Source organism: Ranitomeya variabilis, chromosome 6 (genome assembly GCF_051348905.1).
Source record: "Ranitomeya variabilis isolate aRanVar5 chromosome 6, aRanVar5.hap1, whole genome shotgun sequence".
Taxonomy (NCBI): Eukaryota; Metazoa; Chordata; class Amphibia; order Anura; family Dendrobatidae; genus Ranitomeya; species Ranitomeya variabilis.
In genome coordinates, this window is record NC_135237.1 from 30,834,969 (window position 1) to 30,857,913 (window position 22,945).

General features: G+C 44.5%; 1 protein-coding gene across 2 annotated transcripts in view; it reads right to left on the minus strand.

Moving 5' to 3' along the window:
- Positions 1-9,891: 9,891 nt before the first annotated feature.
- The window catches only part of LOC143781501 (tachykinin-like peptide), a 35,291-nt gene continuing 22,237 nt past the window's right edge, over positions 9,892-22,945 (minus strand). Inside the window, exons 4-6 of one of the 2 annotated variants that reach the window (XM_077268139.1) lie at positions 22,886-22,909; positions 18,104-18,157; positions 9,892-10,871 (exon numbers count right to left, since the gene is read on the minus strand). In XM_077268139.1, coding sequence (XP_077124254.1) covers positions 10,822-10,871; positions 18,104-18,157; positions 22,886-22,909 — 128 coding nt within the window. In that variant the 3' untranslated portion in view covers positions 9,892-10,821. The remainder of the gene's footprint in view (positions 10,872-18,103; positions 18,158-22,885; positions 22,910-22,945) is intronic. The other variant, XM_077268140.1, reaches the window with a different exon arrangement.

Sequence of the window (22,945 nt, forward strand, 5' to 3'; positions counted from 1 at the left end):
GGGCACCAAATGGACCATCTTGGAAAAACGATCACACCACCCAGATGACAGACATTCCCTGAGACACCGGAAGATCTGAAATGAAATCCATGGAAATGTGTGTCCAAGGCCTCTTCGGGACGGGCAAGGGCAAAAGCAACCCGCTGGCACGAGAACAGCAAGGCTTAGCCCGAGCACAAGTCCCACAGGACTGCACAAAAGAACGCACATCCCGTGACAAGGAAGGCCACCAAAAGGACCTAGCCACCAAATCTCTGGTACCAAAAACCCCAGGATGCCCTGCCAACACCGAGGAATGAACCTCGGAAATAACTCTGCTGGTCCATTTATCAGGAACAAACAGTCTGTCAGGTGGACAAGAGTCAGGTCTACCAGCCTGAAATCTCTGCAACACACGTTGCAAATCAGGAGAAATGGCCGACAAAATCACTCCCTCTTTAAGAATACCAGCCGGCTCTGAAACTCCAGGAGAGTCAGGCACAAAGCTCCTAGAGAGAGCATCAGCCTTCACATTTTTCGAACCAGGCAGGTATGAGACCACAAAGTCAAAACGGGAGAAAAACAATGACCAACGAGCCTGTCTAGGATTCAGGCGTTTAGCAGACTCGAGATACATCAGATTTTTGTGATCAGTCAAGACCACCACACGATGCTTAGCTCCCTCGAGCCAATGACGCCACTCCTCAAATGCCCACTTCATGGCCAACAACTCCCGATTACCAACATCATAGTCCCGCTCAGCCGGCGAAAACTTCCTGGAAAAGAAAGCACATGGTTTCATCACAGAGCAACCAGAGCCTCTCTGCGACAAAACAGCCCCTGCACCGATCTCAGAAGCATCCACTTCAACCTGAAAGGGAAGTGAGACATCAGGCTGGCACAAAACAGGCGCCGAAGTAAACCGGCGCTTCAGCTCCCGGAAGGCCTCAATGGCCGCAGGAGCCCAATTAGCGACATCAGAACCTTTCTTGGTCATATCCGTCAGAGGTTTAACAACGCTAGAAAAGTTAGCAATAAAACGACGGTAGAAATTAGCAAAACCCAAAAACTTCTGAAGACTCTTAACAGACGTGGGTTGAGTCCAATCATGAATAGCTCGGACCTTGACTGGGTCCATCTCCACAGCAGAAGGGGAAAAAATAAAACCCAAAAAGGGAACCTTCTGCACTCCAAAGAGACACTTTGAGCCCTTCACAAACAAAGCATTATCACGCAAAACCTGAAACACCATCCTGACCTGCTTTACATGAGAATCCCAATCATCAGAAAAAACTAAAATGTCATCCAGATAAACAATCACAAATTTATCTAGATACTTCCGGAAGATGTCATGCATAAAAGATTGAAACACTGAAGGAGCATTAGAGAGCCCAAAAGGCATCACCAAGTACTCAAAATGACCTTCGGGCGTATTAAATGCAGTTTTCCATTCATCTCCCTGCCTAATGCGCACAAGGTTGTACGCACCACGAAGATCTATCTTGGTGAACCAACTGGCACCCTTAATCCGGGCAAACAAGTCCGACAATAGTGGCAGAGGGTATTGAAATTTAACCGTGATTTTATTCAGAAGCCGATAGTCTATACAAGGTCTCAAAGATCCGTCTTTCTTGGCCACAAAAAAGAATCCCGCACCAAGAGGGGAAGAGGATGGACGAATATGTCCTTTCTCCAAAGACTCCTTTATATAAGAACGCATTGCGGTATGCTCAGGTACCGACAGATTAAATAATCGTCCCTTAGGAAACTTACTACCAGGAATCAAATCTATAGCGCAGTCACAGTCCCTATGAGGAGGCAGTGCACTGGACCTGGACTCACTGAACACATCCTGATAGTCAAGCAAATACTCAGGAACTTCTGAAGGAGTGGAGGAAGCAATAGACACCGACGGGGAATCGCAATGAATTCCCCGACAACCCCAACTTGACACAGACATTGCCTTCCAATCCAGAACAGGATTATGAGCCTGTAACCATGGCAGACCCAAAACGACCAAATCATGCATCTTATGCAGAACAAGAAAACGAATCACCTCCCGATGTTCAGGAGTCATGCACATGGTCACTTGTGTCCAATACTGCGGTTTATTCTCCGCCAATGGCGTAGCATCAATTCCTCTAAGAGGAATAGGATTTTCTAAAGGCTCCAGGACAAAACCACAGCGCTTGGCAAACGACAAGTCCATAAGACTCAGGGCAGCACCTGAATCCACAAACGCCATAACAGGGTAGGAAGACAATGAGCAAATTAAAGTCACAGACAAAATAAATTTAGGCTGCAAGTTACCAATGGCGACAGGACTAACAAACTTTGTTAGGCATTTAGAGCATGCAGATATAACATGTGTAGAATCACCACAGTAAAAACACAACCCATTCTGACGTCTATGATTTTGCCGTTCAGTTCTAGTCTGAATTCTATCACATTGCATTAAGTCCGGTGTCTGTTCAGACAACACCGCCAGAGGATTAGCGGATTTGCGCTCCCGCAAACGCCGATCAATCTGAATGGCCAGCGTCATAGAATCATTCAGACTTGTAGGAATGGGAAAGCCCACCATCACATTCTTAATGGTTTCAGAAAGGCCATTTCTGAAATTTGCGGCCAGAGCACACTCATTCCACTGAGTAAGCACGGACCATTTCCGAAATTTTTGGCAATACACTTCAGCTTCATCCTGGCCCTGAGAGATAGCCAGCAAAGCCTTCTCTGCCTGAATTTCAAGATTGGGCTCCTCATACAGCAATCCGAGCGCCAGAAAAAACGCATCAACATTCGCCAATGCCGGATCTCCTGGCGCCAATGAGAAAGCCCAATCCTGAGGGTCGCCCCGCAAGAAGGAGATAACAATTTTAACTTGCTGAGCTGAGTCTCCAGACGAACGAGGTCTCAAAGATAGAAACAATTTACAATTATTCCTAAAATTCCTAAATTTAAATCGATCTCCAGAGAACAGCTCAGGAATAGATATCTTAGGCTCTGACATAGGACTGCTAGTAACAAAATCCTGAATGCCCTGCACACGAGCAGCAAGCTGATCCACACTGGTAATCAGAGTTTGCACATTCATGTCAGCAGCAGAGTTTCAAGCCATTCAGAGATAAAGGGGAAGGAAGAAAAAAAAACAAAAAAACTCAGAACTTCTTTTCTTTTAATCCCACTTCTGCAATGCATTAACTATTCAGTGGCCTGGCATACTGTTGTGATCCTAATGGCAGAGGATCTCAGGGTTTTCAGCAAAGTCTGCAAACATAAAAACTAGCTCTTAGGGAGGTGGTAACTGAGCTGACCACATACCTGATCCTAGCCCACAACTAATAGCAGCCAGGGAACGTACCTACGTTGGTTCTAGACGTCTCGCGCCAGCCGGAGATCTAACTAACCCTTTCAGAGAAAATACAGACCTCACTTGCCTCCAGAGAAAGGTACCCCAAAGTAGATACAGGCCCCCAACAAATAATAACGGTGAGGTAAGAGGAAAGGACAAACGTAAGTATGAACTAGATTCAGCAAAGAGAGGCCCACTAAATAATAGCAGAAATATAGAAAGCGGACTTATGTGGTCAGCGAAAAAACCCTACAAAAATATCCACACTGAATATCCAAGAACCCCCGTACCGACTAACGGTATGGGGGGAGAATATCAGCCCCCTTAGAGCTTCCAGCAAAATCAGGAATCACATTATGAACAAGCTGGACAAAAAACAGAATAATACAAATAAACAAAAAACAAGAAAGCAGGACTTAGCTTATGTTGCAAAAATCAGGACCAGTAGACAAGAGCAACCAGACAAGGACTGATTACATGGATGCCAGGCAATGGACTAAGACTCCAGGAAGTTTAAATAGGAACACCCAGAGTCTTAACGAACAGATGACTACCAAGCTGAGGAAAGAGTATCCAAGAGCCATACCGCGAGTGACCACCAGAGGGAGCCAAAAAATATAGTTCATAACACATACCACACAGTGTCCAAACAACAGTGCCGTAAAGTCATAGGTCCTGAATTCATCAACGTTTTCAGGCCACTATTCTGGCCTAAAAGCTCTAAAAAAAAGCACAAAATTTAGATGCAATGCCAAAGTTGTGCCAAAATTTTGCAACTTTTGGTGTTTTCACACCAGTTTCTCCCAGCATTACCAAAACTGGCAGAGCTTGGATGGGGGCATGAGATTTCAGGCGCGGCTCATGGAGGCGCCAAATTCATGAATGAGGAGTGTCTGACTCCAACAAGCTGCTGTTCTTGCCAGTCTAGATGAATCAGGTCCATGGTATGATACTACAACTGTAGAAAAAAAAAAAAATGTGGATCGCGCATCCAAAACTCAAAACGCAAAAATGTACCAAACTGAACATGAGGTTCTTAGTTAACATTTGGACCAGACTATATGAAGCCATGTCATGGTGAACCTCTTAATGGGTCCACGACCTTAAAGGTGAAGCTCCGAAGTGATACTGAAACCCAGATATATCATGACTCTAGGTCAGACACAGCACCACACCAACAAGAGCTGCAACACAGCAGTAACACCAAGTGAAAGGAGCTAAGAAACAATCACCTTCCACATGATTTTAGGCAAAACACTGAAAGCAAAATACGTGGAACCCCTCTTGTAGTCTCCTGCTATTTTAAAAACAGCCGGGCCAAACTTTTATCTCCATCTGCACCAATTATCTATTTATTGCTGCTTATTTTTTACTTAATCATGGCTTTTCCATAGATTATTTTTTTTATGGATTTTCTCATGTGACATGTATGTAACATACCTCTACTATTCAGACTCCGTAACTAAGGTGTGAATATGGGACTCTGGACAGACCATTTTTATGGATGTCTCTATGTACCGGTACTCACACGAAGAGATTTCATCAGAGAGCTTGACTCGACTGCAGAGGCTTGTATGAAGATTCCAGAAGAAGGTTTATTTTCAAGCTGAATTCTTGTAGCTATGCTCAATTACAGTAGCAGTAATAGTAGATAAAAAGACATTTCTGAACCAAAGTTGCACAGATGTGAACTTTAGACGAAGATGGCTGACCTACACTGAACACAGGAGGAAGAAGGAAGATGGGAGGTTTCACTGACATCAGAGCTGAGCTACAGGGAGAAAGACAGAACCGACTTATAAAAGGGGGAAACCTAATAGCGTAGCAATGTAACAACAACAATACGATCAAAATACAATACTCTCGTTAATAATTCCCAAGTCATCTACAGTTTACAGTTGGGTTGAACGCAATTTGATTGCATGTACATGTCACACCATACCTGGTTTTAAGTCCTGGATATATTTTGTGTTTCTTTCATTTTGGAGATTCCTCAACCCCATTGAATTACATGGTCGTCAGGATTCTTTGTATACAATAGGACGGTTAGGACCCCTTGCTCAAAGTGGTCCGGGTAGCTGAGATATTAGGAGCTGTTCGCTGGCCTCCTACCACTGATGCCTGGTCCATGTAGATCATCCAGATTTTCTACTAGTGATTTCGATGGAGAACCCTTTAAATAACCAGCATATATGGGAATTTAGAACTGTGAGAATAAAATCTCCATTTCTCAACGACTTGTGTATTGGAAGCTTAGCTAAAACGACCTTATTAATCATTCAGTAGGAGCAAAATCACCAGAAACAAAGGATGAAAAGCAAAAACATGTCCTTGCTTAATGAAGTAGAACAATTCGAGCAGCCAAAACCAATAAGTAACGAAAACACACAAAACCGAGAACAAGCACAAAGAAAAAAAAAATCTAACATTTATTGACTGCAGGGTGTAACGGGTTCTCCTTTTACTTCTTCTAGTGCCTTAAGGGCTAAAATAAAATGGGGTACAGAGGTAAAAGTTGAACTTGGGCCCTGAGGGGCCCTAAAGACCTACAACACCAGATACGTAACTTTAGAGTTCGGAGGGCCCTTAAGAATTATTTATTTCCCTGTGAAAAAAGGTTCTGTTGCCCATAGCAACCAGCAACATTCCAATTTTTTAAATCAGTCATCTGCTTGGTTGCTATGGTAACCATAGAACGCATTTTATGCCTGATGCCTTAGGCCGGGTGCCCACGATCCGGGACTAGCAGCGCTTTGGACGCAGCGCATGATCAAATGCGTCCAAAACGCTGCCGTCTATTAAACGCAGGTGAATCCGTATGTGTTCATTGAACCGTGCAGATTCACCGTATTCAATACATTTCTATTGATGTAATTTCTCTTGCGGAGACTAGTATCTCCGCAAGAGAAATTGACATGATGCGGTCTGGAAAGACGCGCCGCATGTCAGTGATCCGCATAGTGGACATGGGATTTCTGGAAATCCCATCCACTATGCTGTAATATCTGGACGCTGTGGGTTGGATGCTGCATAAGTGCGTAGCGTCCAACCCGTAGTAGTTCCTGACCGTGGGCACATATCCTTAGATTTTTTTTTTTTATTGATCTCATGGTTACGCAAGATTACTCAAAGACAAGAGTTTTTTGGAGAAGTGTGACTTGTGACTGATTCACAAAATGGGTAAAATTGTCATATATTGGTGATCAATGCTTGCATATAAAGTCATATTTGAATGCCTTCTGGAAAGAACGCTAATTGTCTACTCAACAAGGTCGGGATATTTAATCCCCCGAGAATGTACGGTGCCACTCACCAAATGCACAAGGATGCGCCGTTGGGTGCAATTTACTTAAACACGCCCCTTTAAGATATGACTATGGAACACGGATCCCAGGGCCGTGGGATACTCGGTACTGGGTCCGATACTTAAGGGGACCTGTCATGGCGGCGACCCGGTCCTTGGCCCTGGGCGCCCATGTAAAAGGGAAATTGATTAAAGTTTATGTTCATGACGTCACCTGTGGTATTCGGTCAGTAGGGACCAACGCTGCTTAAAGGGGTCCTCTGGGGTGATGGTACGGTAGCTAGATGGTATAACTTCCCACAGGTGAAGTAGGTCCCCAGGGCTCCCGTGTGTAGTTGGAGATGGTGAGTGGTGCAGTGAGGAACAAGGACAGAAGTTTGCAGACTTTTACCTGGTTTACTGAAGCTTCAGGCAACCGCAATCTGGGGTAACAGAACACAGGGCAGGCAGGGTCCGGCCAGCTTGGAAGCGAATCCAGAGTCCCCTTCTCCAGGTGGAGATGAACGCCTTCCTCTAGCGTAGTGGTGTTGTAGTCCCTTACTGCCTATGGCTTCTGATAAGGTCCTAACAGTTCTTCTCTGTCCCCCATGTAGGTTAGGACACAAACCCGTATGACAGGTGACTCGAGCCTTTTTATATGGTCTCTATCATGACCCGGGCTCTATGTGTCACTGTGCCTCCTGGGTGTAAGGCAGACAGGTAACTTGCAGTTCAGCTATCCTGCCGGTTTCAGCTATGTCCCTTAGAGTCCAACACGGCCTTGGTCTTCGGCTACTGGAATCTGCGCTAGCCAGGGAGGTAGCCAAATTACTGCTCTGTTCCCCTGGTGTCACTCTCCTGTGCCTTTTCTCTCCTGCACACTTTCCACAAGTTGTTCTTTTCCCTTCTGTTCTCTTTCTCCAGGGGCTGTAGCAACTCTGGCTACAGGGTCCCTTCAGACCTTCTGACACTCTATGTCTGTCTGCACTCTCCTCTGTCTGTCTCAGACTGCTCCCTCCTCCACTGTCTGCTTCAGACTGCTCACTAACTTCCCCTCCAGCCAGAACATAAGGAAGTTCCCCTTAATCCGGGTTCAGAGCTCCCCCTTCTGGCCTGGAGTATGAACGTGTTGTATGTAAGTGATTACCTGGTGAAAGTTATCCTTCATCACTTCCAAGCGTGACATCACTCTCCCCATGAGGAAAGCAATGCCACTGTGACGACCAGGACCCTGGGGCGTCACACTTACTAGGACTGTTGACAATTATGCACTAGGGGCGCTTTTGTTGGCACTATTGAGGGAATTACAGCACTTGGCGCCTGGGTGCTGGGGTTTGGCACCAATTATGGGGACACTCCGACTAACATTAGTTTTAAAACCTTAAAAAAAATGTTGTGATATACTTTGAACTCTCAAAAAAATAAAGATTATGAAAGGAAAATGCAGCTACAGATGTATTTTAAAGACAAAGGAAGGCTGTCAGAAGAGATCGTCTCCCACAATCTAATGTAAGCAGCCTGGATATCAATAGGAGGATAATATAGAAAGGTCGACTCAAGCCAGTTAATTTTTGGAGAACTTGTCAAACAGAATAGGGCTGTAGGACCAGATCCATTGACCCTTAGGCTCTCTATACTCGTACAGGTCCTTCCGTTTCTGCCTAGACGGAATGGTGGAGCAGAGATCTGACGTCTTCCTGCTCCACCATTGCATTAAACTGCATCTGAATCCTGAGAACACAGATACAGTTGAATACGGCAGATGCCCCCAACCTCCCAGGATGGCTCCCTAAATTTGGCACTGAGCCGTTGGATCTGGGATGGTTCGAAGGTATGCTTTAAATCATTGTGTGGGCAGTTTCGGAGGCCTGTTTGACTTGACAGTTTCCCTTTAGTGCGCAGCTCTGAAATCTCATAAAAGGATGTAAAACAAATAAAAAGTAATAACAAATTTAGCTCTGCTCCATCTGTACTACTCACATACTAGCCCAAAGGGATCATATCAGCGAGGCCTGACAATTATCTTCTGTGCAATTCTACAAACGCTTTTAACATTATTGAAGAGCAATACCACCAGGTTTTGATTTTTATTGCTCCAGTAATAAGTATTTTAAACAATATTAGGATTTCGGTTGTTAAGGTGGCATACACTATGGTATAAGCATACTGTACTTGACAACTTTTTTGGACTGTTAAGGTGGCTTCCTAAAGAAGGGAAGACCTCTCTGACTGTCAAGAGAGTTGGCAAAAGCCTTTGGTAAAAATGTCTCAGAAAGCAGGTTGCAGGTGGCTCCAGGAAGAAGTGAAGACCTTCCAGACACCCGGAAGACTTGACAGATGTCTCAGGTGCCACCAGTAGTTATCAACTGTCTTATATTGTCCAGATGGCTCCCTGAAGAAGGGAAGCTCTTCCAGACTCCTAAGAAAGTTGGCAAATGCCTCCAGTGCCATCAAAACTCGAATACTTGCCAACTTTCTTGGACGGTTCAGGTGGCTCCCTGGGGAAGTGAAGAGCTCTCATGCTCCCGGAGGGGTTGACAAATATATGCAGTGCCATCAAAACACCAATACTTGCCAACTATCTTGGACTGTCCAGGTTGCGCTTTGAAAAAAGAGAAAACCTCTCAGACTTGGCAAAGTTGGCAAATGACTCTTGAAGAAATATCCCAGAAAGCAGGTTTCAGGTGGCTTTGGTGGTGCCCAAATGGACATTCTGGGGGGCATGGAGAAGGTGTGGAAAGGATGTAAGTAAGAAAGCGTGGACAACTACATGGAGAAAAAAAACATTGTGCCCTGTGATCTATAACCTTCTGGACACCAGCCCTAAAAGGTTGGCAAATAAGTCGGCTAGCCATAGTATACAGAAAGCCCCTTAACACCAATACCTTGCTCTGGCCGTAAGGTACTTGTGCCCCTCATCCTATTTTGATGAGTAACGTACAGTCTCCATCACCTGGAGGTCACATGCTTGTGCAGGTCCTCACCACCCGCCCATTGAAATGGGGACATAACCAACCTGGGATGGGTCCACAGCCGCCTCATGGTAAACGCACTCTTGACCAATAGTCCTTAACCCAGTGGCCTCTGGATGAAGCCAAAGTACAACTCCCAGAATTCCCTAGCAGCCTGGGCATTCTGGTAGTTGTAGTTTTACGTCAGCTGGACAGCCACAGGTTATGGACCAATGTTGTAGTTAACGATCAGAATAATTCCACTTAATTTATATATTTATAAAATATACATTTTGACAAATAAACAAGCATGAAACGCAAGAAAATGTTGCAAAATCGTAAGGTTTTTTTTTTTTATTCAAAGTGACACTGTCAGAAAAAAAAAAAATCTAAACTATGAAATGAAAATTTCAGATTCACATTCAGGAAAGAAAATAAACATGCTGCAATGATACCAACGTCTGGGCGATAACAAAAGGTACAAGAGATCATCATTATCAATAAACATTGATCTTCTGCCTTCAACTGATGTCCAGGTAAAATGGTGTATCAAAACATTAGGGGTAGTGATCCACCTAATAAAGGACTACAACTACCGGCATGCTCTGCCAGTTCTGGATGTGTCTACCCCTTACTGAATAGATAGGCCATCTTAACCTGTAGGAGAACCTGCTACGGTGAAGAACATCAACTTGGCGCCTTTCTTACAGACACAGCGCCACATTTACCCCACAGGTTGTCTATGGTATTGCAACTCACATCAAAAGGAGCTGAGCTGCCATACCAGACACAACCTGAGAACCGGTGAGGCACTGTTTTTGGATTAAAAACAACAATGTTAAGGTTAAAGAACACAGCCATTTCTTATTCTGGACCATCCCTTTAAAGATGAAGATTCCAAACAATTAAGTGTCCAGAGGTCTGAAGAGATGCTCCCAAGACGTAATCCACCATGACATGAGGTTTCTCACCATACCAGATCCTCCTCAATCAGTAAGCCACTACTCCAATCATTTACCTATTATATTATCCCGATGAGAGTGATAATTGGAGAATTACGGCACACTTATAGGACACGTATTAGGCCACACTATTAAAAATAATAACTTTATTGAATATACAAGCGTAGCTAAACCAATCTTAAAATAAATAAGTATTCATTTTACACTGGATATAATATATTACACTTCATCTTCTAGTTCAATGAATGAAGTTTAATCAGTGGAGCGGTTCGGTTGAGGGGGTGTCAGGGGGTCTCATTTGCGTCTTCTTTCATAATTATGTATCATGTTCCTTTCTGATGATCCTGGAGGAAACAAAAATATAATGCTTTTATCAATAAAAATATCTACACAAAATGATGAACATGAATGGATAAATAGGTGTATTAGATAGAAACATAGATATTAGAGAGATAGATAATTAGATAGTAGATCAATACACAGATATATATATATATATACTGTACATATAAGATACTGCAGATAAACAGAAGATCATTAATAAATATGATATATATGAGATAAATAGATAGATGATAGGTAATAGATAGATAAGTAGATATATAGATAATAGATAGATAGGTAGATAGATAGATAGATAGATAGATAGATAGATAGATAATAGATATATAATAGATAGATGATAGATAGATAATAGATAGATAGATAGATAGATAGATAGATAGATAGATAGATAGATAATAGATAATATATAGATAATAGATAAATAGATAATAGATAGATAATAGATGGATAGATAGATAATAGATGGATAGATAGATAGATAGATAGATAGATAGATAGATAGATAATAGATAGATAAGTAGATATATAGATAATAGATAGATAGATAGATAGATAGATAATAGATATATAATAGATAGATGATAGATAGATAATAGATAGATGATAGTTAGATAGATAGACAGATAGATAGATAGATAGATAGATAGATAGATAGATAGATAGATAGATGATAGATAGATGGATAGATAGATAGATAGATAGATAGATAGATGGATAGATAGATAGATAGATGATAGATAGATAGATAGATAGATAATAGATAGATAGATAGATAGATACATAATAGATATATAATAGATAGATGATAGATAGATAATAGATAGATGATAGTTAGATAGATAGACAGATAGATAGATAGATAGATAGATAGATAGATAGATAGATAGATAGATAGATGATAGATAGATGGATAGATAGATAGATAGATAGATAGATAGATAGATAGATAGATAGATGGATAGATAGATAGATAGATGATAGATAGATAGATGATAGATAGATAGATAGATAGATAGATAATATATTAAGTGAAAGCTGTGATATATAAATGGGTAAATAAGTATTTGATTCACAGTCGATTTTGCAAGTTTTCCCACCTACAAAGAATGGAGAGATCTGTCATTTTTATAATTTCAACTGTGAGAGACGGAATGTTTAGAAAAATACAGAAAATCACATTGTATGATTTTTACATAATTTGCATTTTATTGCATGAAATAAGTATTTGATACAATAGAAAAACAGAACTTAACATTTGGTCCAGAAACCTTTGTTTGCAGTTACAGAGATCAGACCTTTCCTGTAGTTCATGACCAAGTTTGCACACACTGCAGCAGGGATTTTGGCCCCCTCCTCCATACAGATCTTCTCCAGATCTTTCAGGTTTCGGGGCTGTCGCTGGGCAACATTGAGTTTCAGCTGCATCCAGAGATTTTCTATTAGGTTCAGGTCCGTAGACTGGCTATGACACTCTGGGACCTTGAAATGTTTCTTACAGAGCAACTGCTTAGTTGTCCTGGGTGTGTGTTTTGGGCCATTGTCATGTTGGAAGACCCAGTCACAACCCATCTTCAAAGCTCTTACTTAGGGAAGGAGGTTGTGATACCTGACCTCATCCATCCTCACTTCAATATGGTTCAGTTGTCCTTTCCCCTTTGCAGAAAAGCACCCCAAAAGTATGATGTGTCCCCCACCATGCTTCACGGTTGGGGCGGTGTTCTTGGTATTGTACTCATCCTTCTTCCTCCAAATACGGCAAGTGGAGTTGATACCAAAAAGTCCTATTTTGGTCTCATCTGACGACATGACCTTCTCCATTGGCTCCTCTAAATCATCCAGATGGTCATTGGCAGACTTCAAACGGACCTGGACATGTGCTGGGTGAGCAGGGGGACCTTGCATGTCCTGCAGGTTTTTAATCCATGACAGCGTAGTGCATTACTAACAGTGATGTTTGAGATTGTGGTCCCAGATCTCTTCAGGTCATTGACCAGGTCCTGACATGTAGTTCTGGGCCGATTCCCAAATATGAGGCGAGGTCTAGCATGGAGCTCCAGAATGAGAAAGATTGACAGCCATCTTGTGTTTCTTCTTAATTGTGCCAACAGTTGTTGCCTTCTCACCAAGCTGCTTTCGTATTGTCCTGTAGCCCATCCCAGCCTTGTGAAGGTCTACAATGTTGTCCCTGGTGTCCTTAGACAGCTCTTTGGTCTTGGCCATGGTGGAGAGGTTGAAGTGTGATTGAATGTGTGGACAGGTGTCTTTTATACAGGTAATGAGTTCAAACAGGTGCAATTAATACAGGTAATAAGTGCAGAGTAGGAGGCTTCTTACAGAAAAACTAACAGGTATGAAAGAGCCAGAATTCTTGCTGGTTGTTCGGTGATCAAATACTTATTTCACGCAATAAAACGCAGTTTAATCATTTAAAAATCCTACAATGTGATTTTCTGGTTTTTATTTTAGATTCTGTGTCTTACAGGTGAAGTGTACCTACGATAAAAATTACAGACCTCTCCATTCTTTGTTGGAGAGGAAACTTTGCAAAATCAGCCGTGTATCAAATACTTATTTTCCCCACTGTTCATGGTGCATAAACTGTGAAAAGATAGTTTTTGCTAATCAGCGTATCCCCAGTAAGTAACTATCTCAAATGCCCGGGATATTTAGCTCATATAATTCAGCTTTATTTTACCATATTGAGCTAAATACATGTTGAAATCCATTGTACTTAAGCGGAAGGCATGAGATCAATAAAATGCTCTGCCTTCTCAGAAACAGCATCACTGTAGTCTAAGGCTGCCTTATACCCATCTGATTAGTAATGATCGTTTGCTTCCAGAACTTTAAATAAAATAAAGTGCTATACAAAAATATAGCTAATAAATTAAAAGAAAAGACCCTCCGCTACAAGCCCAAAAATACAATAACGCCTAGTTGTAATTTTTTTAATGTAATTTTTTGAATCCATAAAGCAAAAATTCTAAAATACATATAAATCTACTAGCTATTGAACCCGTTCTACGCCCGGGTGGCGAGCATTTATATTGGTATATGGTCTCCATCCTGGTATGTGCTGCTCCCATCTTGCTCTCCCATCCTGTCATGTGCTGCTCCATCCTGCATCCCCATCCTGTCATGTGCTGCTCCACCGTGCCATGTGCTGCTCCATCCTGCGCCCCATCCTGTCATGTGCTGCTCCACCGTGCCATGTGCTGCTCCATCTTGCGCCCCATCCTGTCATGTGCTGCTCCACCATGTCATGTGCTGCTCCATCCTGCATCCCCATCCTGTCATGTGCTCCCATCCTGCGCCCCCATCCTATCACGTGCTGCTCCATCCTGCGCCCCCATCATTGCGGGCGGCTGTGCGGAGTGCGGGCGGCTGTGCGGAGTGCGGGCGGCTGTGCGGAGTGCGGGCGGCTGTGCTGAGTGCGGGCGGCTGTGCTGAGTGCGGGCGGCTGTGCTGAGTGCGGGCGGCTGTGCGGAGTGCGGGCGGCTGTGCGGAGTGCGGGCGGCTGTGCGGAGTGCGGGCGGCTGTGCTGAGTGCGGGCGGCTGTGCGGAGTGCGGGCGGCTGTGCGGAGTGCGGGCGGCTGTGCTGAGTGCGGGCGGCTGTGCTGAGTGCGGGCGGCTGTGCGGAGTGCGGGCGGCTGTGCGGAGTGCGGGCGGCTGTGCTGAGTGCGGGCGGCTGTGCTGAGTGCGGGCGGCTGTGCTGAGTGCGGGCGGCTGTGCTGAATGCGGGCGGCTGTGCTGAGTGCGGGCGGCTGTGCTGAGTGCGGGCGGCTGTGCTGAGTGCGGGCGGCTGTGCTGAGTGTGGGCGGCTGTGCGTGGCGCTGCTGGGTGCGGGCGGCTGTGGGTGGCTGTGCTGGGTGCGGTGGCTGTGCTGGGTGCAGCGGCTGTGTGTGGCTGTGGGCGGCGGCTGTGCTGGGTGCGGCGGCTGTGCGCGGCTGTGCTGGGTGTGGTGGCTGTGCTGGGTGCGGTGGCTGTGGGTCGCTGTGCTGGGTGCAGCGGCTGTGTGTGGCTCTAGGCAGCTGTGCGTGGCTGTGGGCGGCTGTGCGTGGCTGTGCTGGGTGCGGCGGCTGTGGACGGCTGTGCTGGGTGCGGTGGCTGTGCTGGGTGCGGCGGCTGTGCGTGGCTGTGCTGGGTGCGGCGGCTGTGCTGGGTGCGGCGGCTGTGCTGGGTGCGGCGGCTGTGCTGGGTGCGGCGGCTGTGCGTGGCTGTAGGCGGCTGTGCGTGGCTGTGGGCGGCTGTGCTGTGTGCGGTGGCTGTGCTGAGTGCGGGTGGCTGTATGTGGCGCGGCTGTGCGTGGCTGTGCTGGGTGCGGGCGGCTGTGGGTGGCTGTGCTAGGTGCAGCGGCTGTGCGTGGCTGTGGGCGGCTGTGCTGGGTGCGGCGGCTGTGCGTCGCTGTGCTGGGTGCGGTGGCTGTGGTTGGTGTGGCGGCTGTGCGTGGCTGTGCTGGGTGCGGCGGCTGTGGACGGCTGTGCTGGGTGCGGTGGCTGTGCTGGGTGCAGCGGCTGTGCGTGGCTGTAGGCGGCTGTGCGTGGCTGTGGGCGGCTGTGCGTGGCTGTGCTGGGTGCGGCGGCTGTGCTGGGTGCGGCGGCTGTGCGTGGCTGTAGGCGGCTGTGCTGGGTGCGGCAGCTGTGCTGGGTGCGGTGGCTGTGCTGGGTGCGGCGGCTGTGCGTGGCAGTGGGCGGCTGTGCGTGGCTGTGGGCGGCTGTGCTGGGTGCGGCGGCTGTGCGTGGCTCTAGGCGGCTGTGCGTGGCTGTGGGCGGCTGTGCGTGGCTGTGCTGGGTGTGGCGGCTGTGCTGGGTGCGGCGGCCGTGGGTGGCTGTGCGTGGCTGTGCTGGGTGCGGTGGCTGTGCTGGGTGCGGCGGCTGTGCTGGGTGCGGCGGCTGTGCTGGGTGCGGCGGCTGTGGGCGGCTGTGCGTGGCTGTGGGTGGCTGTGCTGGGTGCGGCGGCTGTGCTGGGTGCGGCGGCTGTGCGTGGCTGTGCTGGGTGCGGCGGCTGTGCGTGGCTGTGCTGGGTGCGGTGGCTGTGCGTGGCTGTAGGCGCCTGTGCGTGGCTGTGCTGGGTGCAGCGGCTGTGCGTGGCTGTAGGCGGCTGTGCTGGGTGCGGCGGCTGTGCGTGGCTGTGCTGGGTGCGGTGGCTGTGGTGGGTGCGGCGGCTGTGGTGGGTGCGGCGGCTGTGGGTGGCTGTGCTGGGTGCGGCGGCTGTACTGGGTGCGGCGGCTGTGGGCGGCTGTGCTGGGTGCGGCGGCTGTGCGTGGCTGTGCTGGGTGCGGCGGCTGTGCGTGGCTGTGCTGGGTGCGGCGGCTGTGCGTGGCTGTGCTGGGTGCGGTGGCTGTGGTGGGTGCGGTGGCTGTGGACGTAAGTGGCGTAAGTAACAAATAGCTGTGGCATGAAGTGCCACAGCCTCATGGCACAGCAATTTGTTACTTGCGGAGGGTGAATATACTTACCTGTCCCGTTCCACCGACGCCATTCCGGGCCATGAATATCCCCCTGCTCCCGGAATCGGCGCCTGCGCAGTCCGCGCTTTCCGGCGCCATTTTCTTGAAGACACATTGCAGTGTGTCTTCAAGAAAATGGCGCCGGAAAGCGCGGACTGCGCAGGCCCCTTTTCCGGCACCAGGAGGACAGATTTTCTGTGTCCTCCTGGTGCCGGAAAAGGCGCCTGCGCAGTCTGCGCTTTCCGGCGCCATTTTCTTGAAGACACACTGCAATGTGTCTTCAAGAAAATGGCGCCGGAAAGCGCGGACTGCGCAGGCGCCGATTCCGGGAGCAGGGGGATATTCATGGCCCGGAATGGCGTCGGTGGAACGGGACAGGTAAGTATACTCACCCTCCGCCTCCTGGCTCGTCCCTGTTTCTCTGTTTGAGATCGCGGTGTGCGTTCAGCGCTTACGCATACCGCGATCTCCTGGGAGCGTCGCTCTGTGGGGTCCAGACTGCGCCGGCGCTTGCGCTTGCGCAGTCTATAAAGGCTTCGGACAGAGTGACGCTCCCAGCGTTATATTATAGATATAGATATAAAAAAATAAGAAGAAGAAAACACAAAATCTAAAATACAACACAACTTCCTGCCAATCATTCCATAGGGGTGAAAAACCCTCGGAAGCGTGTCCTCGCAATGTGCGGGGGGGTCTATCATCAGTTGATTGCTTAGTTGACATGGCCTTAAGTATTGAGCTTCTAAGCCGCGAAATTCTGCTGATCTAGCTAGAAGGGGCCCTCCCCTACAGCTGCTTAGCAAGTTGTCATAATTTGCATTGAAGCTTTAAAAAAAAAAAAATCTCGTTCCCGTGGGGTAATTAATTAAGCAGCGCCTGATATAGAATGTGTGTGCCGTGTTTACTAAAGGAGGAAGAAAAGGAGCTAAAAAATTCAGTTCACCATGGAACCTATCGACTTTCTAAAAGTTCCTTTTGTTTCTTGTGTGCCTACTCTCGGGTCCTTCTTCAGTATTTCTCTGGCTGCAGGAGCAGATTGTGCTCCAGAGCTGCGCTCATAGAGCCTGCAAGGCAGTATATTTAGATTAAAGCCCAGTGGTCACTCATTGTGCCACCATACACTATTAAGACATTCAATTTTCGAGATACCAAGCTAATGTCCCACATCAGAAAATCTGCGAGTGGCCCATGGGGTCCACAGTGGCCTATGCGATATACGGCCATTTCCATCAGGCCTTATGGGGAAATATAGCTGTATACATTGTCAATCATTTCCAGGGCTGTGGAGCTGTGACGTAGTTAAACCTTGATGTTTCCTCTTTGACTTCTCAACGGTCAACCTTGACGCTTTCGAGCAGTGATACAAGAAAACCATATTCCATATGCTGCTGTTCTTTAGCTGTTCTATAGCAAAAGGGCCATTTTTTCCCCCTTGGGCACCAGGGCTCTATTGTGCACACACAGCCTCTATTTTCAATAGCTATGTCACTGCAGTTGGCCATTTTCTTAAAGTAACCCCCAATTTGGGCACCGCACTCCTATATGGAAGTAGGGAGAACCACATGACAGCCCAACTGGGAAGCTAAAAGATACACCACCTCTTTGAAGGTTGTAGGACCATGAAAGAAAGCAGACATGCATTTTTTTTTATAGAGGAACAATAGATATAGTCTCATTGGACAGATCACAAAAAGAAGAAATGGATACATTGAGGAGTATGCAATATGGCGCATCATTAATAAAGCAGCGCTCTTATCAATGATACATATGATGAATACATACCGGGTAATAAAGATCTTTTGCCCATAAGTCCATAAAATGTATCTGATTTATACCCTGGAAAATATACATTTTGAGGGTTGTGGGTTTTATACATTTTTTTTTAATTTTCGTGATCAAATAAACATTCATTATATGGATTCTCTGGGTCAACATCAATATGAATAAATGCAATGATCAATAGAAGCTCTCAAATTTCTTGATCTGAGAAAATTGATTGATAGGATGAAAAAAAAAACGAGGGGAGGGATAGCGTTTGTTTATTTACTTCTTATTAATGGATTTGCATTAATCATTGGTCCCAATGTATGGATCCCTTTATTAATCAATCTATAAAGCGACAGATAGGAAGGAAGACAGGCGGATAAATAGGAGGTATATAGCATTGCAATGCTCTGATCTACCACTGGAGGTGCTGCAGGTAAACTGAACACTTGCAAGGGTCTCCTGTAGATAACAGCAAACCGATATGGTGACACCCTGTGACCAGATTATTTTCAATGTCTCCTTCCAAAAAAATTGAGTTATTTAATGGGGAAAGGTTTTATGTCAAGATCCTTATCAATTACTAAGAGAATCTGTCAGGGGGAACAGGCACAATAAAGAATTAAAGTACCCCACATCTATCTGATATTGATGACCTATGTGTCATCAAGGTCAACATAGCGGAAAAACCCTCTAAAAAATAGCAGACTGGTAATGCCTTATTCACCCTGCGGGGGCGCTGCAGGGAGATTAAATGCTTGCTGTGATACTACAGATGCTACTGATCACTTGAAATTGCACCACATATACACCCTCTAATCAGCTTCATTTTTACAATCTTTTCTAAGGAAAAGGATTGTAAAAAGCAGACAGCTTCTTGAAGAGTCAGCCAAATATTTTACACTTTTGCCGGTTTAGAAATGTATCAAATATATACTAAAATTGTAACAGGTGGACCAGATACGATGAGATCCAAAAGCAAAGGGTGAATGCCAACCTCAACTTACACATCCCCAGTCTTCAACTCACTGACCTTTATACAGTACTTTATGTGACCAAGGGACTAACTATCACCAGCAATGGAAAATCCCTTTAAATAGGACCTTTCACTGTTATTTTTATCTCCATCTCCAATTGGTGCTGATTCTGGAACAGTTTTTCTTTCTCTTCCGGGCCCATACATTCCAAAGTTATGCCCCCCATAAATAAATATGCAAATGTTCCCTTCAACCCACTAGATGTATAAGAAGAACTTCTCTGTGGGCGTTTACCTTTTCTCCTCTATGGTGGCCAATCAAAATATGACCACGCCCACTAAGAGGTCCTGTGGTATACACACAGTTGCTTGACGGCAACATTTAGTCGTTTTATTACTTTGGAACAGAAAAACACAGAAGAAAAAGAAAAACTGTTCCAGAATCAACTAAACGGCAGGAATTGGAAGAGGGGCTCATTCTAAATGATGAAAAATCCAGATAAAGGTCCCCTTTAAGCTATTTTGAGTAATAATCATGATAAATTGAAATAGGATGATTTGTTTTTAAAGCAAAATATGCAACACAGCACCAATAAGTGGAACACAAGACTGGTCCTTATGCCCCTGAGGGCACAATAATATCACAGAAAGGAGGGTCCGCACCCCCCCACCCCCCCTATTGAAGGAACTCTGTCAGCACAGAATGACTGTTCAAATTGAGAACAGGCGTTAGTTGCACCCTTAGCATAGCCAAATATTTAAGTGCACCCTCCCACCTACTTGTAATCCCTCTATCTACACACCCTCTTCTTTGATTGACAGCTCAGGCTTTATAGAGTCAGAGAAGAGGGTAGATACATTAGGTGGAAAGGTGCACTTAAATATTTGGCCAGGTCAAGGGTGCATCGGACGCCTGTACTTGATTTGAACAGTCATTCTGTGCTGACAAAGTCCCTTTAAGCCAGAGTAGAAAGAGTAGCGCCCATTTTGGAGGACTCAGTATGACTATGTTTTACATGGTTTCCAATTTGCTTAATGTAGTACCGCATTTGTCCTGTAGTGGCCACTGCAAGAGAAATGTGTTGCTTGATGCTGATTTCCTAGGGCGATCACTACGGTTTCTTGCCGCTGCACCCGTACAGATCATCTGATCACCAGCAGGTCGTCATTTACAGATAGGAAAACGCTTTTAGGCATTTCTGATATCTGCCAATCTTGATTTATTTCCTTTGAAATACATAAATTCTTTCTAAATTCTGTTCTCCCTTGGAAACAGACAATTGTTTCCCTCATCCCCCCCGTCCCTTCTCAGTCAGACAGGCGCCCTAACAAATTTGGGGTCTCACAATGCAAAATAACTGGGAAAGAGTAGAAAAACCGTGAATAGAGCTTTACATGTGAGCGGGGAAGAAAGCCAAGTACATAAAGCAAAGAATTTTACAAAAAGTAGGATTCTCATAAAGGTCATATTCATAAGTTAATTGATAAATTATTGATTTGACCACAGAAGAAAAGTAAAAATTAATACATTTTCTATAATTGTAGCAATCACGATTATGTAGGTGAAAGATCACAAAAAAAGAAAATCACTTAATATTTGATTTGTGGTCTAAAGCCGGCGCATACTAACTTTTTCGAGATATTTGACCAAATCCTACATAAGAAAAAAGAATAGGAATGTAAAATACTTGTACAATATTTAATAGAAAATAGTTTGAAAAGACTATAGAATACAGCTAATAATAAATAATGGAGAAGAAAAAGTTTGAAAACTTTCATAAAGTTGTAAAAAAAAGTTTGAAAAAAGCTAAATGATTAAAAGAATAGTATAAAATGGATATATATATATATATATATATATATATATATATATATATATATATATATATATATATATATATATATATATTTATGTGTCTATCTACAAAATTGGTATATTGGTATTATACTTATAATTAGAACATTGGCTCAGAAAGTGAGTGGGGATTTGTTTCCACCGCCACAAAAAAAGTTAAATAATAAAACTTTATACAATATATCCTAAAATGGCATTGAAAAACACAACTTGCCCCCACTATCCCTCCCAAAAAAAGCCCTAAAATGGATATGTCAAAGGAAAAAAAGGCTTCTAATTCATCATGCATGCTTTTTTAAGTCACTTTTCTTGTCTTTTAGTGTTTGTTGCTGTTTTTGCGCCAATTTTTTTCAAAATGACACAGGAGGCTCATTAATCTTGCCCAAAGTAAAAATGTAAAAATCTTTATTTTTGCAACTTTTTGGCACAAAAAAGACACGCATTTCGCGAAATGTTGCCGAATATTCCCTGCCATATATAAAATCACTATTGGGGAGGGGACTTGAGTAGATTTGCATAACAAAATAGCTTTTTTTTCAAAACTCAAAATTGATGAGTCAACCCAAAAAAAAAAAAAAATCTGGAAAGCCTAAACTCCGGCCACAATGGCAAAAAATTAAACAAAAAAAAAAAACAGACGATCACATAAAGTGACTTTAACAAAGGTGCAAATAAAATTATGAATATGACGCTAAAAAAGACACAAAACTAGACAAAAAGGAGCTAAAGTAAATGATTTACTGGCCAAAAAAAGTTTTGTCTTTCAAAATGCAGAAATGTAAAAATTAAAGAAAAAGGTCACATTCTTAAAGGGGTTGTTTACTACTTGACAAAAGGAGGAAAAAAAATATATATATATACTCATCTCACGCATTGGCGTCACTCCTCCATATTCAGTACTGCATTACTTGTGAGTGTTTTGGCATCAACGTCCGGTGCAACAATCACATGAGTACTGCAGACAATCAAATGCCACTCACAATCTGCTGCGTTAACATTTTGTTTGAACACTTAGAGAAAATGTGAACGCTGCAGCAGATCAGTTGTTGCTAATTGGCTGCAGCGCTCAACTTATGCTTTCGCCAGAGGTTGATACCTGCAGACTAGTGGGATGATGCAGTGCTGGGTACGGGGGAGTGGCGCCATTGCAGGACATATCCTCTTATTTTTCACCTTCCTGGTAAACAACCCCTTTAAGAGCGGTTCTGATCCTTCATGACTGTGAACCTCTTTAAACTAATTACCAGAATCTATTTTAGACACTTTTAATAATGAGGCCCAGGGTGTAACGCCAAGTGCAGGGCCTGAGAAGGCCTTTGGGCCCTGGGCTAAGCATACCATAGTATATGAGTTCATCCTGAACATCATCTGTATTTCCTTCCTTGGTCACTTCTTTTATTGTTCCACCATTGTACCCTCCAATTTTTGTTTGTATTTTTAAAAACCATTTCAATAAAGTTTTAACAAACAAAAAAAAAACAGTAACAAGGCAGTTAACCAAATCAACCAATCAGATCACTTATTTCACTTTCTATATCCTGATCGGTTGCTATGGGTTGCTCCGTTTCCTCCCCTAGCAACCAACCTAATTTCATCATGGTGCTTTATAGAAAGCCCTTATCCGCCATCTTGGCTGTGATGCGGCTGCTTTTCTCTGTGCTCTGGCTTTAAATAAAACCTCACCGATTATTACAGATTTACACTTATTAAGGGCTAATTAAAACACAACATAAATAATGATTCCATCCTGCGGCAGCCAGACTGTTCTAATTGGACATCTGCTGCGCCTCTCGCGTTTTTCTTATAGCAGATTTAATTACACGTACTCAATAAGGATTGAGGAATGAAGTCGGAATATTAGAAACAATTTTTAATATCAGGGCAAGAAATGCTGCAGGACAAGAAAGGGTTCATTAGGATGCACTGAGAATGGCGGAGAGCAACACAGTAAAATGGAAAGTAAACTTACTTTTGCGGGACATCTGGCCGTATCCTAAAACATAGAAAAAAACACTGTTATAGAGGGCGG